This window comes from Entelurus aequoreus, linkage group LG10 (genome assembly GCF_033978785.1).
Source record: "Entelurus aequoreus isolate RoL-2023_Sb linkage group LG10, RoL_Eaeq_v1.1, whole genome shotgun sequence".
Classification (NCBI taxonomy): Eukaryota; Metazoa; Chordata; class Actinopteri; order Syngnathiformes; family Syngnathidae; genus Entelurus; species Entelurus aequoreus.
In genome coordinates, this window is record NC_084740.1 from 4,113,960 (window position 1) to 4,135,304 (window position 21,345).

Below are 21,345 nucleotides of genomic sequence, written 5' to 3' on the forward strand. Positions count from 1 at the left end.
TTGAGCGAGGATGAAAGATTCGTGGATGAGGAACGTTACAGTGAATGACTTGAGAGGCAGTGATGGACGTATCTTTTTTCGCTCTGACCGTAACTTAGGTACAAGCTGGCTCATTGGATTCCACACTCTCCTTTTTTTATTGTGGATCACGGATTTGTATTTTAAACCACCTGGGATACTATATCCTCTTGAAAATGAGAGTCGAGAACGCGAAATGGACATTCAGTGCCTTTTATCTCCACGACAATACATCGGCGAAATGCTTTAGCTACGAGCTAACGTGATAGCATCGTGCTTTAACTGCATATAGAAACAAAAAAATAAACCCCTGACTGGAAGGATAGATAGAAAATCAACAATACTATTAAACCGTGGACATGTAAATACACGGTTAATGCTTTCCAGGCTGGCGAAGGTTAACAATGCTGTGCTAACGACACCATTGAAGCTAACTTAGCAACTTAGCAACGGGACCTCACAGAGCTATGCTAAAAACATTAGCTCTCCACCTACGCCAGCCAGCCCTCATCTACTCATCAACACCCGTGCTCACCTGCGTTCCAGCGATCGGCAGAAGGACGAAGGACGAAGTACTTCACCCGATGCGTTTGGCGGCCCGGAGACGTAGGAAGTCAAGGTGAGGTCGGCGGCTAGCGCGGCTAGCGCGGCTAGCGCTCCAACAAAGTCCTCCTGGTTGTGTTGCTGTAGTCCGCTGCTAATACACTGATCCCACCTACAACTGTCTTCTTTGCAGCCTTCATTGTTCATTAAACAAATTGCAAAAGATGTCCAGAATACTGTGGAATTATGAAATGAAAACAGAGCTTTTTGTATAGGATTCTACGGGTACCATAACTTCCGTTACTCTGACTTCGTCACGCGCATACGTCATCATACCGCGACGTTTCAGCCGGATATTTCCCGGGAAGTTTTAAATGTCACGTTATAAATTGACCCGGCCGTATTGGCATGTGTTGCAATGTTAAGATTTCATCATTGATATATAAACTATCAGACTGCGTGGTCGCTAGTAGTGGCTTTCAGTAGGCCTTTAATGCAGTATGAAGAAGAATGTTTTAATGTAGACATGGACTAAACATATCCACATATATATGGTGTATCGTGACATGGACTAAACATATCCACATATATATGGTGTATCGTGACATGGACTAAACATATCCACATATATATGGTGTATCGTGACATGGACTAAACATATCCACATATATATGGTGTATTGTGACATGGACTAAACATATCCAGATATTAATAAAAGGCCATATCGCCCAGCCCTAGTTTGAAGTACCCTATTGATACTCACACTTATTGTGTGTCAACAACAAACGAGTGCAAATGATTTTCCTTGAATCGGTTTCAAGCAGAACTGGAAATAAATCATTTGAGCAATTCCACTTCCTCCTCCTGTCCAGACAGGAAGTTGTGTATGCAAAGCAGGAAGACAGGAGGCTTCTCTCGGGACCCCTGCTCCAAACACTATTGTTGCGACCAGACGCCTGGTACTGCGGCCCAGACACAGACGCTTCAACAAACAAACAGCACAGCGCCATCACAAGGCGTATAGAGCGTGGGTCACATATGCTTAAGACATATCATTAACTAATGCGGGATGTCTCTTCTAATATGTCCTTGATGCTGAAGAAAAGTTGATGAAAAGGTAAGTAGGGATGTTCGCTTCTTTGTGGTAAAGGTGAGAACTATGAATGTCATACTTGATTCTTTAGTGCTATTAAAAGAAAAAAAAATGTCTTAAAACGTTGCCCATCATCCAAAATCCCAATGTGAGACGAATACACGTCTTTGTTTTCCATAATAGTGAAAGAACTGCTAGTACGAGGCGGGGACACTGCAGGTATTAGCAGGGTTTCCCCTTTATGTATCTGATCGTGGCTAAATTGAAGCGGTCACACCTTAAAAATTTGGATTTAAAAAAAAAAAATGGTGTTACGACATTTTAGCGAAAAAAAGTTGTCCAAAAATATGCATTTTCTGCCATTTTCAGGTTTTATCGGGACTCGTGATGACGTTTCGAGACATCTCCTACAACTACAGCACCAGTATTGTGCTGCTGAAGCAAGTCCGTTTTTTAAATTTGTGTAAGGGTCTCCCCTAACAACATTTTAGCGAAAACATTTTTCCAAAAATATGCATTTTCTGCCATTTTCGGGTTTCATCGAGACTCCTGATGACGTTTCGAGACATCTCCTACAACTACAGCACCAGTATTGTGCTGCTGAAGTGGAAAGAAATGAAAGATATATATTATATGAATGGATATAGAGCCTATATCAGTTAAGCACTATACTCCACTGCTGTGCACGTGTAGATACGCAGACAAGCACACAGCTGCTAGCCTTGATGCCAAATATTAGCATCAACTAATGCAAGTGAAATGACTATATTTTGTAAAAAATTGCTACAATTTGTGTTTTATCTTCAACAATGTGTTTTAACTGCTACATGGCATATCTGTGTACTTTTAGCCATAGTTTGGTTTTTAGTATTTCCTAAGTGTATTTTTCTTAAAGCACAGACCAGGAGGGCAACCATAAATCATGAAGCATTGAATATGTCAATAAAGCTTTTTTTTTATATTCAAACCTAATCCATGATTATGGCAGACTATGTAATATAGAAAATAGTTAATTGTTTTAAGAGCAACAAGAAAAGCCCAATGTGTTTAACGCCTTTTAATTTTTAACCATCTAAAATTGTTCTTTGAGTGCAATAGGAAACATGTTTTATGTATTGTAAGATTTTATGTTAAAATAAAGCCAATATTGAATTTTTTTTTTATATTCCCCTTTATTTTGAAAAGTATCGATATACATTTTGGTACCAGTACCAACTTACTGGTATCGGCACCAATGTTCCCTCTAATTTTTCATGTGTGTGAGCAAAGGCCAAAAGTCCCTGAGCATTGAGTGGAGGCCATGTGAGCAACATCAGGCGTGCACACTGTGGCTACACCCGCAGCACACCTGTCCCAAACCTGACTAAATAACACGTTACATCGCCATCCATCCATACATTTTATACCGCTTGTCCCTTTCGGGGTTGCTGGAGCCTATCTCAGCTGCATTCGGGCGGAAGGCGGGGTACACCCTGGACAAGTCGCCACCTCATCGCAGGGCCAACACAGATAGACAGACAACATTCTCTCATTATCATAATCAAATGACAGCAGTCATTTCCATTTCTAATATAAGTGTTTAGGCCCACTTACAACGACAATAACAAAAAATATTGTTTTTCATGAGCTGTGTACTTGTATTGTTTGTCTGGGTGCAGGTCCTGCTTTGGAAATAATTTGTACCCCTTTCAGACATTGCATTTAGTTCCCATTAAAACATCCACATGTTGCACAATGAGATGTAAGCAGGGGATCATGTGTACATTCCTGCAACTTCCTGTTTGTAAAAAAATATATTTTTATTAGTATTTATTTAATATGCTAACAGCATTTCATGATTAATATTTATAAATGAATATTCCTAATAAATGACACTAGAATAAGCACACATTTGATTGGTAAATCATAGTGTAACGACCTGGAATGACACTTTATGTGTGGTGTTGGAGTTGTCCGACTTTTTGTGTGGCTGTAAACGCATCACTGGCTAAGTGCCATATGTGCATGTGTTGGCGCAAGTGAGAAAGAGCGAGCGGCTGCTGTTGATATAACAAAGTTGCTTTTGGTCTGGTTTGTACTGCAGAAAATGACCACTTTTGCTAGATATCTTTTTTTTTTACTAATGTTTTGTTGATGTGTTTATGGCCGACAATAAAGAGTTTTGCTCAGTAAAGTGATGGATGGAATTCATGTCCTCAAAGCGTCTCGACAGACGTTACAATATTTGAACAATGATGACGAAAACGGTTTTCTCTGTTGTGCGCTTATTTTTTTATTTGATTTTGTGCGTGGCATAGATTTGCCGTGCGCAGAGGACGCTTGAGCAGTGCGCAATTGCACAGGCGCGCAACTTAGAGGGAACATTGATCGGGACAACCCTCGTCTCACATAAGGATGTTGGATAATGAACAAAATCCCCCCCAAAAGTATAAGTTTCCTTTAAAATACAAAAAATGTAAATATGTTCCAAATGTGATGGGTAGGTTGTGAGTTCAAATCCCGGCCGAGTCATACCAAAGACTATAAAAATGGGAGCCATTACCTCCCTGCTTGGCACTCAGCATCAAGGGTTGGAATTGGGGGTTAAATCACCAAAAATGATTCCCGGGCGCGGCACCGCTGCTGCTCACTGCTCCCCTCACCTCCCAGGGGGTGATCAAGGGTGATGGGTCAAATGCAGAGGACAATTGTCACCACACCTAGTGTGTGTGTGTGACAATCATTGGTACTTTAACTTTAACATAAGAATTTTGGATAATGAAGAAAATCCCCCCTAAAAGTATAAGTTTCCTTTAAAATACACAAAATGTAAATATGTTCCAAATAAAAGTGAGTACCTGGAAGTCATGGCCTCTTCCATCGGGGGCTTCATCCATCATATCATCATCATCTTCTTCTTCTTCACTGCTTTCTTCATCCAGTGAACCATTGTTGTCGTCTTCATTAACAATCCATGCAGCCTGGTAGTCAGACGTTCCTTTCGGGACTTTCATCACTCGTTTGCTCTTCCTCCCTTCTAAACAACATACGTTAGATACTTGGAAAAGGGCCAGGATTTTTAAACTTCCCGATGTACCGTATTTTCCGAACTATAAGGCGCACCTAAAAACCTCAAATTTTCTCAAAAGCTGACAGTGCGCCTTATAATCCGGTGCGGCTTATATATGGACCAATATTGAGCCACAACAGGTCTCGCAACTACAGTAAGCAGCCGCCGACTTCATTTTCCCCCGTAGAAGAAGAAGCGCGCGGTGCATGCTGGGATATATGACTGTGCGAGGCGTGCCGTTTAAAGGCCTACGGAAATATTTTTTTTTTATTCAAACGGGGATAGCAGATCCATTCTATGTGTCATACTTGATCATTTCGCGATATTGCCATATTTTTGCTGAAAGGATTTAGTAGAGAACATCGACGATAAAGTTTGCAACTTTTGGTCGCTGATAAAAAAAGCCTTGTCTGTACCGGAAGTAGCGTGACGTCACAGGAGCTAGTATTCCTCTCATTTGCCCGTTGTTTACACCAGCAGCGAGAGCGATTCGGACCGAGAAAGCGACGATTACCCCATTAATTTGAGCCAGGATGAAAGATTCGTGGATGAGGAACGTGAGAGTGAAGGACTACAGTGCAGTGCAGGACGTATGTTTTTTCGCTCTGACCGTAACTTAGGTACAAGCTGGCTCATTGGATTCCACACTCTCTCCTTTTTCTATTGTGGATCACGGATTTGTATTTTAAACCACCTCGGATACTATATCCTCTTGAAAATGAGAGTCGAGAACGCGAAATGGACATTTAAAGTGACTATTATCTCCACGACAATACATCGGTGACACACTTAGCTACGGAGCTAACGTGATAGCATCGTTCTCAAATGAAGATAGAAACAAAATAAATAAACCCCTGACTGGAAGGATAGACAGAAGATCAACAATACTATTAAACCATGGACATGTAACTACACGGTTAAAAATTCTCAGCCTGGTAAGGCTTAACAATGCTGTTGCTAACGACGCCAAGGCTAATTTAGCAACTTAGCAACCGGACCTCACAGAACTATGATAAAAACATCAGCGCTCCACCTACGCCAGCCAGCCCTCATCTTCCCATCAACAGCCGTGCTCACCTGCGTTCCAGCGATCGACGGCGCGACGAAGGACTTCATCCGTGGGTTTGGCGGCAAGCATCGGCTAGGCGTAGTAAGTAGTCCTTGTTGTGTTGCTGTAAGTATTGTACTTAGCCGCTAATACACCGATCGATCCCACCTACAACGTTCTTCTTTGCAGTCTCCATTGTTCATTAAACAAATTGCAAAAGATTCACCAACACAGATGTCCAGAATACTGTGGAATTTTGTCGAAGAAAACAAGAGGTTTCTGTATCGGGTTCGATGGGGTCCAACCACTTCCGTGGATTTTGTGACGTCACGCGCATAAATCATATCCAAAGGAGTTTTTCAACCGGAAGTGTGGCGGGAATTTTAAAATGTCACTTTATAAGTTAACCCGGCCGTATTGGCATGTGTTGCAATGTTAAGATTTCATCACCAGACTGCGTGGTCGCTAGTAGTGGCTTTCAGTAGGCCTTTAAAGGCCTACTGAAATGAATTTTTTTTATTCAAACGGGAATAGCAAATCCATTCTATGTGTCATACTTGATCATTTCGCGATATTGCCTTATTTTTGCTGAAAGGATTTAGTAGAGAACATCGACGATAAAGTTCGCAACTTTTGCTCGCTGGTAAAAAAAGCCTTGCCTGTACCGGAAGTAGCGTGACGTCACAGGTTGAAAGGCTCCTCACATTTCCCCATTGTTTACACCAGCATTGTTTACACCTTTTAAATTCCTTCCTCTTCTTTCCTGAAAATTTAAATCAATGTTCAAGTAAATTTATTGTTTTTATTGTAAAGAGTAATAAATACATTTTAATTTAATTCTTCATTTTAGCTTATGTTTTTTTGAAGAAGAATATTTGTGAAATATTTCTTCAAACTTATTATGATTAAAATTCAAAAGAATTATTCTGGCAAACCTAGAAAATCTGTAGAATCAAATTTAAATCTTATTTCAAAGTCTTTTGAATTTCTTTTAAAATTTTTGTTCTGGAAAATCTAGAAGAAATAATGATTTGTCTTTGTTAGAAATATAGCTTGGTCCAATTTGTTATATATTCTAACAAAGTGTAGATTGGATTTTAACCTATTTAAAACATGTCATCAAAATCCTAAAATTAATCTTAATCAGGAAAGATTACTAATGACTTTCCATAAATTATTTTTTTAATTTTTTCAAAAAGATTCGAATTAGCTAGTTTTTCTCTCCTTTTTTTCCGTTGAATTTTGAATTTTAAAGAGTCGAAATTGAAGATAAACTATGTTTCAAAATTTAATTGTCATTTTTTTTCGTGTTTTCTCCTCTTTTAAACCGTTCAATTAAGTGTAAATATCATTAATTATTAATAATAACATAGAGTTCAAGGTAAATTGAGCAAATTGGCTATTTCTGGCAATTTATTTAAGTGTGTATCAAACTGGTAGCCCTTCGCATTAATCACTACCCAAGAAGTAGCTCTTGCTTTCAAAAAGGTTGGTGACCCCTGCACTAACGTTTGATTTACCGTACAGTATCACTGTTTTTTACTTGTTTATTGAATCGAGGAAAAGTTCCCCTCCACTATGTGATATAAATGTTGCACTACATGTTATACCTTGCTGTTGTTAAAAGATAAATGATATACCACGTCACTGACTTTACCTCGGGGAAAATAATAAAACAGCGGTTTATTCATTTCGGGAGTGAACAGAGTTGTCAGAACGCTGGTTTGTAATCTATTAATAAACTTTGACCGACCTGACTGTTTTGTTGACATTCCCTTTAGCGCAGCTCCATCTAATGGATGCATAACGTAACCCCAGCCTCTACTGTAGCGTCTATTCTATGCGCCTTATATATGAACACAGTTTTAAAATAGGCCATTCATTGAAGGTGCGCCTTATAATCCGGAAAATACGGTACTTTTAAAAAAATGAACCCATTTTGCACCTTCGGCCTCCAGCAGCTCTGACTCTGTGGGCCACGTCTGCTCTCCGTCCATGGGGTCCACCTCAGCCTCAGTCTGCAGGCTCTCCCTGCAAGTTGGGTCTGCTTTCATTAGAACCCGCACCGGCGCCTCCATGTCATCACCGTCCTTAGGAGACACACAGAAGCGGGTAAACAGGAAATATAGAATTCACACTGCAAAAACTGAAATCTAAGTAAGATTAAATATGTCAAATAAGGGTGATATTGTGAAATTTTCTGTCTGATAAGATAATTCTTCTCACTATGCAGATTTTATGTTAGAGTGTTTTACTTGTTTTGGTCCTAAATGATGTCAGTAAGATATTACAGCTTGTTGCTGAGATGTTATGACCTATATTGAGTAAAAAAACATGCTTGAAACTAGAATATCCACTGTTGTGTCATCAACACTCACAAGTATAAAACTACTTTTTTAAAGTCATCATTTCTTATTTCAAGCATGAAAAAACTAATCATGATTTGACACAATTGTGTCTCATAATTAAAACAGATGACAGCCAAATGGACTTTGCTGTTTTATTTTCAATGAAACAATAGAAAATATGACAGTTAATATTTAAACATTTAACATTTCTAACAATTTTGAACGGAAATATTTCATGCACATTCAGATAAATTCTTCAAAATTACAATTAAAAAATTTTTGGCCGGGGGCCGGGCTGTATATATGCGCACTAATTGACTGAAAGAGCACGCACTTGGCGCGATGATGTCATGTTATCCATGGAAAAATGCATTTTTAGACTATATGATTTGCCTGAGCGGATAGGACAGGGGTCGGCATGCGGCTCTTTGACCACTCTGATGCGGCTCAACTGCATATTTGCTGACCCTCCCGATTTACCCGGGAGACTTCCGGATTTCAGTGCCTCTCCCTGTAATCTCCCTGGGAAATTATTCTCCGATTTTCACCGTGTCAACTATAATAAGGGGATACTGTGAAGACACAGCATTTAGCGCCCTCTACAGCCAACAGTATCAACGTGCCAGTCCAGGTACATGTTGTATGCAGCTTCTGCTTGCACATGTATGTGACAGCAAGGCATACTTGTTCCACAGCCATACAGGTTACACTGACGGTGGCGATATAAACAAATTTAACACTCTTACTAATATACGCCACACTGCGAATCCACACCAAACAAGAATGACAAACACATTTCGGGAGAACATCCGCACTGTAACACAACATTAACACAACAGAACAAATACCCAGAATCCCATGCATCCCTAACTCTTCCGGGCTACATTATACACCCCCGCTACCACCAAACCCGCACCCCCACCCTCCGTGCGTCGGTTGAGGTGGGCGGGGTTTGGTGGTAGCGGGGGTGTATAATGTAGCCCGGAAGAGTTAGGGATGCATGGGATTCTGGGTATTTGTTCTGTTGTGTTAATGTTGTGTTACAGTGCGGATGTTCTCCCGAAATGTGTTTGTCATTCTTGTTTGGTGTGGATTCACAGTGTGGCACATATTTGTAACAGAGTTAAAGTTGTTTATATCGCCACCATCAGTGTAACCTGTATGAATGTGGAACAAGTATGCCTTGCTGTCACATACGTGTGCATGCAAAAGCTGCATACAACATGTACCTGGACTGGCACGTTGTCAATGCTGGTTGTAGAGGGCGCAATTATTGTTGTTTGGGTGAAAATCAGCAGACATTCGAGAGAAAAGTGGACTTAAATTTCGGGGATCTCCCGGTAAAATCGGGAGGGTTGGCAAGTATGACGCTGTCAAGCGCCATTAAAATAAAACTCGTGGTCCGCACTAACATTAAATTTTCATATTAAGGTGCGGGCCGCGTATCGGAGACTCCTGGTTTCTACATAGCACAAAGCAAAAAAAACAGTGTTATTTCATTTTAAATTTCAAAAGAGTTTTGTGGCTCCCATAGTTTTCTTTAATTTGTGAAACTGGTCAAAATGGCTCTTTGAGTGGTAAAGGTTGCCGAACCCTGGGCTAGGAGACCCTGAGAGTAACAAGCGGTTGCCTTGTTGACTTTCCATTTAGAACAATAAATTAGTTTTTAGTATAAATTTGCTGGTTTCAAGAAATGTAATGCCAAGCGCATATCATTATGTCAAGATAATGGCACTAGCATTTAATTAATAAAAGAATATTTTTCAACATATTGAGCAAAAAGGTCTTTTTTTTCTACCAAGAAAAGTGCACTTGTTATTGGTGAGAATATACTTATTTGAAGGTATTTTTGGGTTCATTGAGGTTAGCTCATTTTACTTGTTTTGGAAAGTCTTGACAAGCCAAATTTTCTTGTTCTATTGGCAGATAATTTTGCTTAGTTCAAATAAAATACCCCTCATTTTTGTTTTTTTTTTTTCTTGTTTTTGAACACTGACTTTTTGCAGTGCACAGCATGTAACGTTCTCATTTTGTTGGTTTTCATTAATTTGTGAAAAGTTAACTTGCATTGCTCCCCATCAATGAATGCAACCCTACCTGCATGTCAGAGTCTCCTTTGTGAGACTTGGCTGGTCTGGGTGCAGTTGTGTTTAGGGGCAGAGGGTCCTTTAGAGCATCGATCTGACTCAGCTGAAAGTCTCCGTGTCCACTGATGTGCACCAGCCTGTTCACTCCAAGAGGCCGCCCACGGACATATCCGGAGACACATAGGGTGCCAAGACCAGCGGGTCCACTCGGCGTGCCCTCGTTAGTGTGCTTGGGGGTAAAAGTGACACACTGAGCCACAAGATGGGAACGTCTGGAGCGGAAGCCTAACTTTCTTTGCCTCTGAGTGCCCAAATGTCTGAGCAGCAGAGTGGCATCCTGATCTGTGTCCAGAGGGAAGAGACGCGCCTCAGGAAAACGCAGCTCGGTGATCTTGGACAGCACCCTCCGGTACTCCACTTTCTTCTTCATGGTGAGGTCAGACACACCCTGACAAACGAGCGCTACGAGGGTGTGAATTTTGACAGCTGTTAATCCAGTGGAATGGCAGAACAGTAATAGGTTACACTTTGTGAACGTTCCACTTACCATGGCTCGGGAGGCCCTGAGCAAAAAGACAGGAGAGACAGTACTCTCCATAGTTGTCCCACCCTTCAGCGGGATCCAGCACAAATACGAGGCTGTCTGCCATCTTTGCTACATCCAGCAGCGAATGGATATCACCTGTGCAAACACCACATAGAAGCTCCAGTACAACACAACAAGATTCAACTTCCATACGGTTTGGCAGTAATAAGAACACACTTAAAGGCCTACTGAAATGAATTTTTTTTTTATTTAAACGGGAATAACAGATCCATTCTATGTGTCATACTGGATCATTTCGCGATATTGCCATATTTTTGCTGAAAGGATTTAGTAGAGAACATCGACGATAAAGTTCGCAACTTTTGGTCTCTGATAAAAAAAAGCCTTGCCTGTACCGGAAGTAGCGTGACGTTGTCAGTTGTTCACTTCCTCATATTTTCCTATTGTTTTCAACGCAGCTAGAGCTATTCGGACCGAGAAAGCGACGATTACCCCATTAATTTGAGCGAGAATGAAAGATTCGTGGATGAGGAACGTTAGAGTGACGGACTAGAATGCAGTGAAATACATATCTTTTTTCGCTCTGACCGTAACTTAGGTACAAGCTGGCTCATTGGATTCCACACTCTCTCCTTTTTCTATTGTGGATCACGGATTTGTATTTTAAACCACCTGGGATACTATATCCTCTTGAAAATGAGAGTCGAGAACGCGAAATGGACATTCACAGTGACTTTTATCTCCACGACAATACATCTGCGAAGCTCTTTAGCTACTGAGCTAACGTGACAGCATCTGTCTCAAATGCAGATAGAAACAAAATAAATAAATCGCTGACTGGAAGGATAGACAGCAGATCAACAATACTATTAAACCATGGACATGTAACTACACGGTTAATAATTCCCAGCCTGGCAAAGCTTAACAATGCTGTTGCTAACGACGCTGAAGCTAACTTAGCAACTTAGCAACCGGACCTCATAGAGCTATGATAAAAACATTAGCGCTCCACATACGCCAGCCAGCCCTCATCTGCTCATCAACACCCGTGCTCACCTGTGTTCCAGTGATCGACAGCGCGACGAAGGACTTCACCCCAACACAGATGCGAAGGCAGCTAGCATCGGCTAGCGCGTCTGCTATCCAAGTAAGTCCTTCTTGTTGTGTTGCTGCAGCCAGGAGCTAATACACCGATCCCACCTACAACTTTCTTCTTTGCAGTCTCCATTGTTCATTAAACAAATTGCAAAAGATTCACCAACACAGATGTCCAGAATACTGTGGAATTATGAAATGAAAACAGAGCTTTTTGTATTGGCTTCAATGGGCTACCGATACTTCTGTTTCACTGGCTACGTCACGCGCATACGTCATCATACATAGACGTTTTCAACCGGAAGTTTAGCGGGAAATTTAAAATGTCACTTTATAAGTTAACCCGGCCGTATTGGCATGTGTTGCAATGTTAAGATTTCATCATTGATATATAAACTATCAGACTGCGTGGTCGCTAGTAGTGGCTTTCAGTAGGCCTTTAAAACACAGAATTCCTTCATATTGTGGACTTACTTCTGACATACACCTTGCATCGAATAATCACTGTGTATATTGCTCACTAGAGATGTCCGATAATGGCTTTTTTGCCAATATCAGATATTCGGATATTGTCCAACTTTTAATTACCGATTCCGATATCAAGCGATACCGATATATACAGTGGTGGAATGAACACATTATAATGCCTAATTTTGTTGTGATGCCCCGCTGGATGCATTAAACAATGTAACAAGGTTTTCCAAAATAAATCAACTCAAGTTATGGAAAAAAAATTGCCAACATGGCACTGCCATATTTATTATTGAAGTCACAAAGTGCATTATTTTTTTTAACATGCCTCAAAACAGCAGCTTGGAATTTGGGACATGCTCTCCCTGAGAGAGCATGAGGAGGTTGAGGTGGGCGGGGTGGGGGGGCTCTTGTAGGGGGTAGCGGGGGTGTATATTGTAGCGTCCTGGAAGAGTTAGTGCTGCAAGGGGTTCTGGGTATTTGTTGTGTTGTGTTTATGTTGTGTTACGGTGCGGATGTTCTCCCGAAATGTGTTTGTCATTCTTGTTTGGTGTGGGTTCACAGTGTGGCGCATATTTGTAACAGTGTTAAAGTTGTTTATACGGTCACCCTCAGTGTGACCTGTATGGCTGTTGACCAAGTATGCATTGCATTCACTTGTGTGTGTGAAAAGCCGTAGATATGATGTGATTGGGCCGGCACGCAAAGGCAGTGCCTTTAAGGTTTATTGGCGCTCTGTACTTCTCCCTACGTCCGTGTACACAGCGGCCTTTTAAAAAGTCATACATTTTACTTTTTGAAACAGATACCGATAATTTCCGATATTACATTTTAAAGCATTTATCGGCCGACAATATCGTCAGTCCGATATTATCGGACATCTCTATTGCTCACTGAAATTAAAATACTGCTTTAGTTAATATTTTCTAGACGTTTGCCAAGTAGTTTCTCTAAAAAAAACAAGCCACTGATATAGTGCAATATAGAATAATAATAATGCTGTACATATGGGGCCGTACTTATCAAGCTTCTTAGAATTACTCCTAAGAAGTCTGCTAAAAGTTGACTTAAGAGTAAATAAATTCTTCGCTGAAAGCTGCACTTAAAAGTTAGTTATCAAGCGTCTTACTCACACTTTCAGCGAAGTGTAGGACTGAATCTTAAGTGTCACACTCAGAGCTGAATTACGACATTACTATGTGCCGTAAACGCAATTTTAGGTGACGTCATTTCTGTGTCCATAGAAATGACCAATCACGGAAGGGAATCTGTTGTCTAAGAATAAAGAAATATCTTGGAAATATTTAAGTGGACAATGGGAGTGTATATTTTGACAATAAACTACAAAATAATACAAAACAAACTAGTCCCCGCCGGCACTCACGCTACCGCTCCCTCTCTTCTGTCGCCCACACACTCACTGACGTCACTCACCTCACGGCCACACACATACGCTACTCTCATAACATTTTCTTTCCAATTCATTAATTAGGCAACTAATTTGAAACTGGTGTGGGTGGCTCTATATATACTAGCCCACTGCAGACACATGCAGAAATCAACAAGGAATCGAAAAGTATTAAATCTGTGACAAAAATAATATCCGCTCTGTCTAAACGATATCGTTTGATCAGCTGCTCGTCATCAAAAAAAAAAAAACATTGTTCCGTTCCCTGAACGTTCGCGCACGTCTCTCTCGCCTCAGTGCCATCCCCTGCTGGCAACTCCTAACCACTTAAGACACCTCTGAAGGTCTCTTAAATATCGTGGAGAGTAGGAGTGATTCTTAGACTTAAGAACGTTGATAAAAAGCTTTTATTCTTAAGTTTGAGAGTAGGACTAAATTTCGCAAATTCTCAGGACTTAAGTGTAAAATGGCACTCTAAGAAGCTTGATAAGTACGGCCCCAGGGGTCCCCAAACTTTTTGACTCGAGGGTCGCATCCCTGCTTGGCACTCACCACCAAGTGTTGGAATTGGGGGTTAAATCACCAAAAAAATGCTGCTCACTGCTCCCCTCACCTCACCTCCCAGGGGGTGATCAAGGGTGATGGGTCAAATGCAGAGAATAATTTCGCCACACCTAGTGTGTGTGTGACAATCATTGGTACTTTCACTTTAAAAAAATGTGGCCAGGGGCCGGGCCACCCACACCCACATACACGCACATACACATTCCTCGCGCACTAATTGACTGAAAGAGCACGCACAATCTGCGCGCTTGCCCGACACTGCGGCGCAAGCGCGATGTCACGTTATCGATGGGAAAATGCATTTTTAGACAATGTGATTTTCCCGAGTGGCTAGTAGACCCTGAGAGTAAGAAGCGCTAGAAATGGATTAGAAAGGACAGATTTTTTTTTTTTAAATAAAATAAAATAAAAAATAAAAAATAAAGTATATATTTTTTTTTTTAATCTTGAGACTTCCCGCGGGTTGGATTTTGGACGCTGGCAGGCCGTATCTGGCCCGTAGTTTGGGGACCCCTGCACTGCAAAAACTGAAATCTAAGTAAGATGAAATATGTCAAATTAGGGTGATATTTGCTTATTTTCTGTCTGATAAGATCATTCTTCTCACTAAGCATGTTTTATGTTAGTGTTTTACTTGTTTTAAGTGTTTTGGTCCTAAATGATGTCAGTAAGATATTACAGTTTGTTGCTGAGATGTTATGACCTACACTACCGTTCAAAAGTTTGGGGTCACATTGAAATGTCCTTATTTTTGAAGGAAAAGCACTGTACTTTTCAATGAAGATAACTTTAAACTAGTCTTAACTTGAAAGAAATACACTCTATACATTGCTAATGTGGTAAATGACTATTCTAGCTGCAAATGTCTGCTTTTTGCTGCAATATCTACATAGGTGTATAGAGGCCCATTTCCAGCAACTATCACTCCAGTGTTCTAATGGTACAATGTGTTTGCTCATTGGCTCAGAAGGCTAATTGATGATTAGAAAACCCTTGTGCAATCATGTTCACACATCTGAAAACACTTTAGCTCGTTACAGAAGCTACAAAACTGACCTTCTTTTGAGCAGATTGAGTTTCTGGAGCATCACATTTGTGGGGTCAATTAAACGCTCAAAATGGCCAGAAAAAGAGAACTTTCATCTGAAACGCGACAGTATATTCTTGTTCTTAGAAATGAAGGATATTTCACTAAATTGTTTGGGTGACCACAAACTTTTGAACGGTAGTGTACATTGAGTTATACATGCTTGAAAGTAGAATATAAAGTGTTGCAAAGCTGTGTCATCAACACTCACAAGTATAAAACTACTTTTTTAAAGTAATCATTTCTTATTTCAAGCATGTAAAAAAAAAAAAATCATGACTTTGACACAATTGTGTCTCATAATTAAAACAGGTGACAGCCAAATAGACTTTGTTTTATTTTCAATGAAACAATAGAAAATACGTATTTATATAGTAGTACAGTTATTAGTGAGAATATACTTATTTTAAAAGTATTTTTGGGTTAATTGAGGTTAGCTAATTTTACTTGTTTTGGAAAGTCTTGACAAGCCAAATTTTCTTGTTCTATTGGCAGATAATTTTGCTTAGTTCAAATAAAATACCCCTCATTTTTGTATTTTTTTGTTCTTGTTTTTGAACACTGACTTCTTGCAGTGTGCTGTACATTCATACATGTAACTATTATCTATACCGGTGATTGACGTAGGTGTAACCCTCCTTCCGCCCAAAGCTAGCTGGGTGAGGCTCCAGCTTACGTGAAGCCAACAGGATAAGTGGCAATTAAAACGACACAAAAACAATGATTTCAACAAATATAGGCATTCCATCTAATTAATGCAGTATCCCTAATAGATGCCTGGTACTCTCTGCCGTTGAGAGTAAATAAACCCTGCCAATGACTAATGTTTTCATAGCTCTTAATATGTACCTGTGTTGGCATTTAGAAAGGTGAACCTTTGTTTAAAACGAGGCACGGCCAGCCCAAAACTGTCAGCGACGCCACTGATGCACTTCTCCTGATGTACGACTCCTCCTGCCTCTTCACGGCGCAGCAGTTTGGTGACATCGCTGGGGTGGACTCCAGCATGCAGCGACAGCACAGCAACCAGATGAGGAGGACCGTCCCGGCTGCCTAAACGCCGTTTCTCTGTTAGAATCTAAAAGGGCAAAGAGTTTGTCATCAGTCTAGCAGCCAGCAGAATATTATTTGTGTTTAATGATCATTTGTACATACCATGTCTCTCTTGTTCCTGCGTAGTTGGTTGGCTTTGTTCCTTCTGTCCATCTTCCTTTGCTCCTTTCTTTGTTTTTTAGTGAGGGCGATCACAGATACCCTGCCTGTGACACACACAACATACTGTACATCTAATGACAACCAGAGATGTGCACTAACACCTTACATTTACTTAAGGAACTTAAATATTATTCTTTTATTTGTATTTTTTTTTAATTGTACTTGTCAGATGGGACATACAGTACAGGCCAAAAGTTTGGACACACCTTCTCATTCAATGTGTTTTCTTTAGTTTCATGACTATTTACATTGTCGATTGTTACTGAAGGCATCAAAACTATGAATGAACACATGTGGAGTAAAAAAAAGCTGAAAAAAAATTAAAACAAGTTTTATATTCTAGTTTCTTCAAAATTCTATTTTTTTGTATTTTGAATTATATTTTTCTTTGCGCTGCTGACCTGTCTCCACTCAAGATGATCTCCTGCTGGCCCCACTATGGACTGGACTCTCACTATTATAGTAGATCCACAATGGACTGGACTCTCACTATTATGTTAGATCCACTATGGACTGGACTCTCACACTATTATGTTAGATCCACTATGGACTGGACTCTCACACTATTATGTTAGATCCACTATGGACTGGACTCTCACACTATTATGTTAGATCCACTATGGACTGGACTCTCACTATTATGTTAGATCCACTATGGACTGGACTCTCACTATTATGTTAGATCCATTATGGACTGGACTCTCACTATTATGTTACATCCACTATGGACTGGATTCTCAGTATTATGTTAGATCCACTATGGACTGGACTCTCACACTATTATGTTAGATCCACTATGGACTGGACTCTCACACTATTATGTTAGATCCACTATGGACTGGACTCTCACTATTATGTTAGATCCACTATGGACTGGACTCTCACACTATTATGTTAGATCCACTATGGACTGGACTCTCACACTATTATGTTAGATCCACTATGGACTGGACTCTCACACTATTATGTTAGATCCACTATGGACTGGACTCTCACACTATTATGTTAGATCCACTATTGACTGCACTCTCACACTATTATGTTAGATCCACTATGGACTGGACTCTCACTATTATGTTAGATCCACTATGGACTGGACTCTCTCACCATTATGTTAGATCCACTATGGACTGGACTCTCACACTATTATGTTAGATCCACTATTGACTGCACTCTCACACTTATGTTAGATCCACTATGGACTGGACTCTCACACTATTATGTTAGATCCACTATGGACTGGACTCTCACACTATTATGTTAGATCCACTATTGACTGCACTCTCACACTATTATGTTAGATCCACTATGGACTGGACTCTCACACTATTATGTTAGATCCACTATGGACTGGACTCTCACACTATTATGTTAGATCCACTATGGACTGGACTCTCACACTATTATGTTAGATCCACTATGGACTGGACTTTCACTATTATGTTAGATCCACTATGGACTGGACTCTCACACTATTATGTTAGATCCACTATGGACTGGACTCTCACACTATTATGTTAGATCCACTATGGACTGGACTCTCACAATATTATGTTAGATCCACTATGGACTGGACTCTCACACTATTATGTTAGATCCACTATGGACTGGACTCTCACTATTATGTTAGATCCACTATGGACTGGACTCTCACTATTATGTTAGATCCACTATGTACTGGACTCTCACAATATTATGTTAGATCCACTATGGACTGGACTCTCACTATTATGTTAGATCCACTATGGACTGGACTCTCACACTATCATGTTAGATCCACTATGGACTGGACTCTCACTATTATGTTAGATCCACTATGGACTGGACTCTCACTATTATGTTAGATCCACTATGGACTGGACTCTCACACTATCATGTTAGATCCACTATGGACTGGACTCTCACTATTGTGTTAGATCCATTATGGACTGGACTCTCACACTATTATGTTAGATCCACTATGGACTGGACTCTCACACTATTATGTTAGATCCACTATGGACTGGACTCTCACACTATTATGTTAGATCCACTATGGACTGGACTCTCACACTATTATGTTAGATCCACTATGGACTGGACTCTCACTATTATGTTAGATCCACTATGGACTGGACTCTCACTATTATGTTAGATCCACTATGAACTGGACTCTCACTATTATGTTAGATCCACTATGGACTGGACTCTCACTATTATGTTAGATCCACTATGGACTGGACTCTCACACTATTATGTTAGATCCACTATGGACTGGACTCTCACTATTATGTTAGATCCACTATGAACTGGACTCTCACTATTATGTTAGATCCACTATGGACTGGACTCTCACTATTATGTTAGATCCACTATGGACTGGACTCTCACACTATTATGTTAGATCCACTATGGACTGGACTCTCACACTATTATGTTAGATCCACTATGGACTGGACTCTCACACTATTATGTTAGATCCACTATGGACTGGACTCTCACACTATTATGTTAGATCCACTATGAACTGGACTCTCACTATTATGTTAGATCCACTATGGACTGGACTCTCACTATTATGTTAGATCCACTATGGCCAGGACTCTCACTATTATGTTAGATCCACTATGGACTGGACTCTCACTATTATGTTAGATCCACTATGGCCAGGACTCTCACTATTATGTTAGATCCACTATGGACTGGACTTTCAGATGTAGTCTTACACCACAGTAAACTAGCAATGACAAAGATATTGTTAAATGAACATTTCTGACAGAGTCAATGCAAACGACATATTTAATTAAATGCACATTTCAGCTTCTAGTGAACAAGAGACGTCAACACGTGTCTTCCTTCCACAAACACACGCAACACAATCTCACACTAGCAACTAGTACGTGTGTTTCATTTTTTCCCAACACAACACTTACCTTTATGTTCCCTCTCAATTTCACCCTTCGTGCGATGCCTGCCATGTTTGTGGCCTTTGTTTTTCTGCTTGTAGACGCCAGCTCTGTGGCCTTGTTGTTTCTCGCCCTCGGCAGCCATTTTCACCATGTGGGCCGGGTCGGGAAGATTACTTCCGCACACGTGGCCAGTTATGGACTTCCTCTCTCGTTGTATCTTCAAAATAAAACCCGAAACGGTAAAAAAAAATTGTAAAAAAATAAACTCAAATTAGATAAAGTAACACAACCAGTGGAAATATAACAAATATATAAAAATATTACACTTTATATATTTATTTAATAATTAACAAGACATATTTTTGATTGATTGATTGAGACTTTTATTAGTAGATTAGATTGCACAGTACAGTACATATTCCGTACAATTGACCACTAACACCCCAATAAGTTTTTCAACTTGTTTAAGTCGGGGTCCACGTTAATCAATTCATGGTAAATATATGCTGTTTTATTGCACATCTACATTGTTACATACATAAACATGTTATAAGTAGACGCAGCATTGGCTGCTGTGACGTGAGAAATTGGGCCGCCATCTTGAAGTGGTGATGAGCAGCCTAAACTGACAGTTGACAGGTGGAAAACACAGATGGTGTTCAGCGTTTTCCTGCTCAAACCAGCTAATGAACTGTTGAAAATAGGAATCGGGGGATTACTTTTCCCAAGTAAGATTTAACATTAACGTACTATTGGTTGTATTTTGTGAAAATAATATTACCACAGAGTTGAGAAGGAGCAAAGATCTTCAATAGTACTGAAATCGTAGCCGCGAGCAAACAAGAGTATGACCATAATAGAATTGCTTGTCAATGAAATTAATAAAATTTAAAAATGTCATACTTGTCATTCTCTGCAAACCTATGGTGGCATCATGCCTTCAGTGTGCATATTGTATAAAGTTCACTGCAAACTTATGACATTTTCTATTTTGTCTTCATTATTTTGTCAGAATGCACCAGAATGCTTCATTTTTGTATTTGAAAATCACAAAGAAATCTTCTGGGGGAGGATGACTCCCCTATAGGGGTTTGGTTTACAAACTTTCAGCCCCACCTATAACAAAATTCACCAGCCACCACTGATTATGATGCATTTTCATTTTAGGCAAAGTATAAGACAATACTTACTTAACAGTGTAATTGTAACCAGGAATAAGTCTTCAAGTAACAATATTCAAATACTAACATTGTTGGGTAAGACAGAATTTGGTTTCATTCTGAATCCAGTCAAACAGATTGGTGGTTTTAGCTGATATAAAGACTTTCAAGTGTTATATATGTTTATGTTTAAGTATTTGGCCGACGCTTTTATCCAAAGCGACATACATAAATCATACATCTAAAACAATCACTGTAAACATGATCATTTAAGGGAAGAATGTAATACAAAATATCAATACAAAGTGTCAAGACAGAATAAACTCTTTGGTGCTGCAGCAACAGAGATACAGTCTATAAGATATATAGATATTTAATGTATTCATACATTGTTTATGTAGGATATACGCATGTACACTACCGTTCAAAAGTTTGGGGTCACATTGAAAAGTCCTTATTTTTGATGAAGATAACTTTAAACTAGTCTTAACTTGAAAGAAATACACTCTATACATTGCTAATGTGGTAAATGACTATTCTAGCTGCAAATGTCTGGTTTTTGGTGCAATATCTACATAGGTGTATAGAGGCCCATTTCCAGCAACTATCACTCCAGTGTTCTAATGGTACAATGTGTTTGCTCATTGGCTCAAAAGGCTAATTGATGATTAGAAAACCCTTGTGCAATCATGTTCACACATCTGAAAACACTTTAGCTCGTTAC

At 39.8% G+C, this 21,345-nt stretch overlaps 1 protein-coding gene across 2 annotated transcripts in view; it reads right to left on the reverse strand.

Moving 5' to 3' along the window:
• LOC133658172 (pre-rRNA-processing protein TSR1 homolog) overlaps positions 1 to 19,665 on the reverse strand; it is a 35,967-nt gene extending 16,302 nt beyond the window's left edge. The window contains exons 1-7 of one of the 2 annotated variants that reach the window (XM_062059883.1): positions 19,486 to 19,665; positions 16,514 to 16,617; positions 16,208 to 16,436; positions 10,734 to 10,868; positions 10,197 to 10,648; positions 7,697 to 7,841; positions 4,492 to 4,667 (exon numbers count right to left, since the gene is read on the reverse strand). In XM_062059883.1, coding sequence (XP_061915867.1) covers positions 4,492 to 4,667; positions 7,697 to 7,841; positions 10,197 to 10,648; positions 10,734 to 10,868; positions 16,208 to 16,436; positions 16,514 to 16,617; positions 19,486 to 19,612 — 1,368 coding nt within the window. In that variant the 5' untranslated portion in view covers positions 19,613 to 19,665. Of the gene's footprint in view, positions 1 to 4,491; positions 4,671 to 7,696; positions 7,842 to 10,196; positions 10,649 to 10,733; positions 10,869 to 16,207; positions 16,437 to 16,513; positions 16,618 to 19,485 lie in introns of both variants that reach the window. The other variant, XM_062059882.1, reaches the window with a different exon arrangement.
• Between the last annotated feature and the right edge of the window lie 1,680 nt (positions 19,666 to 21,345).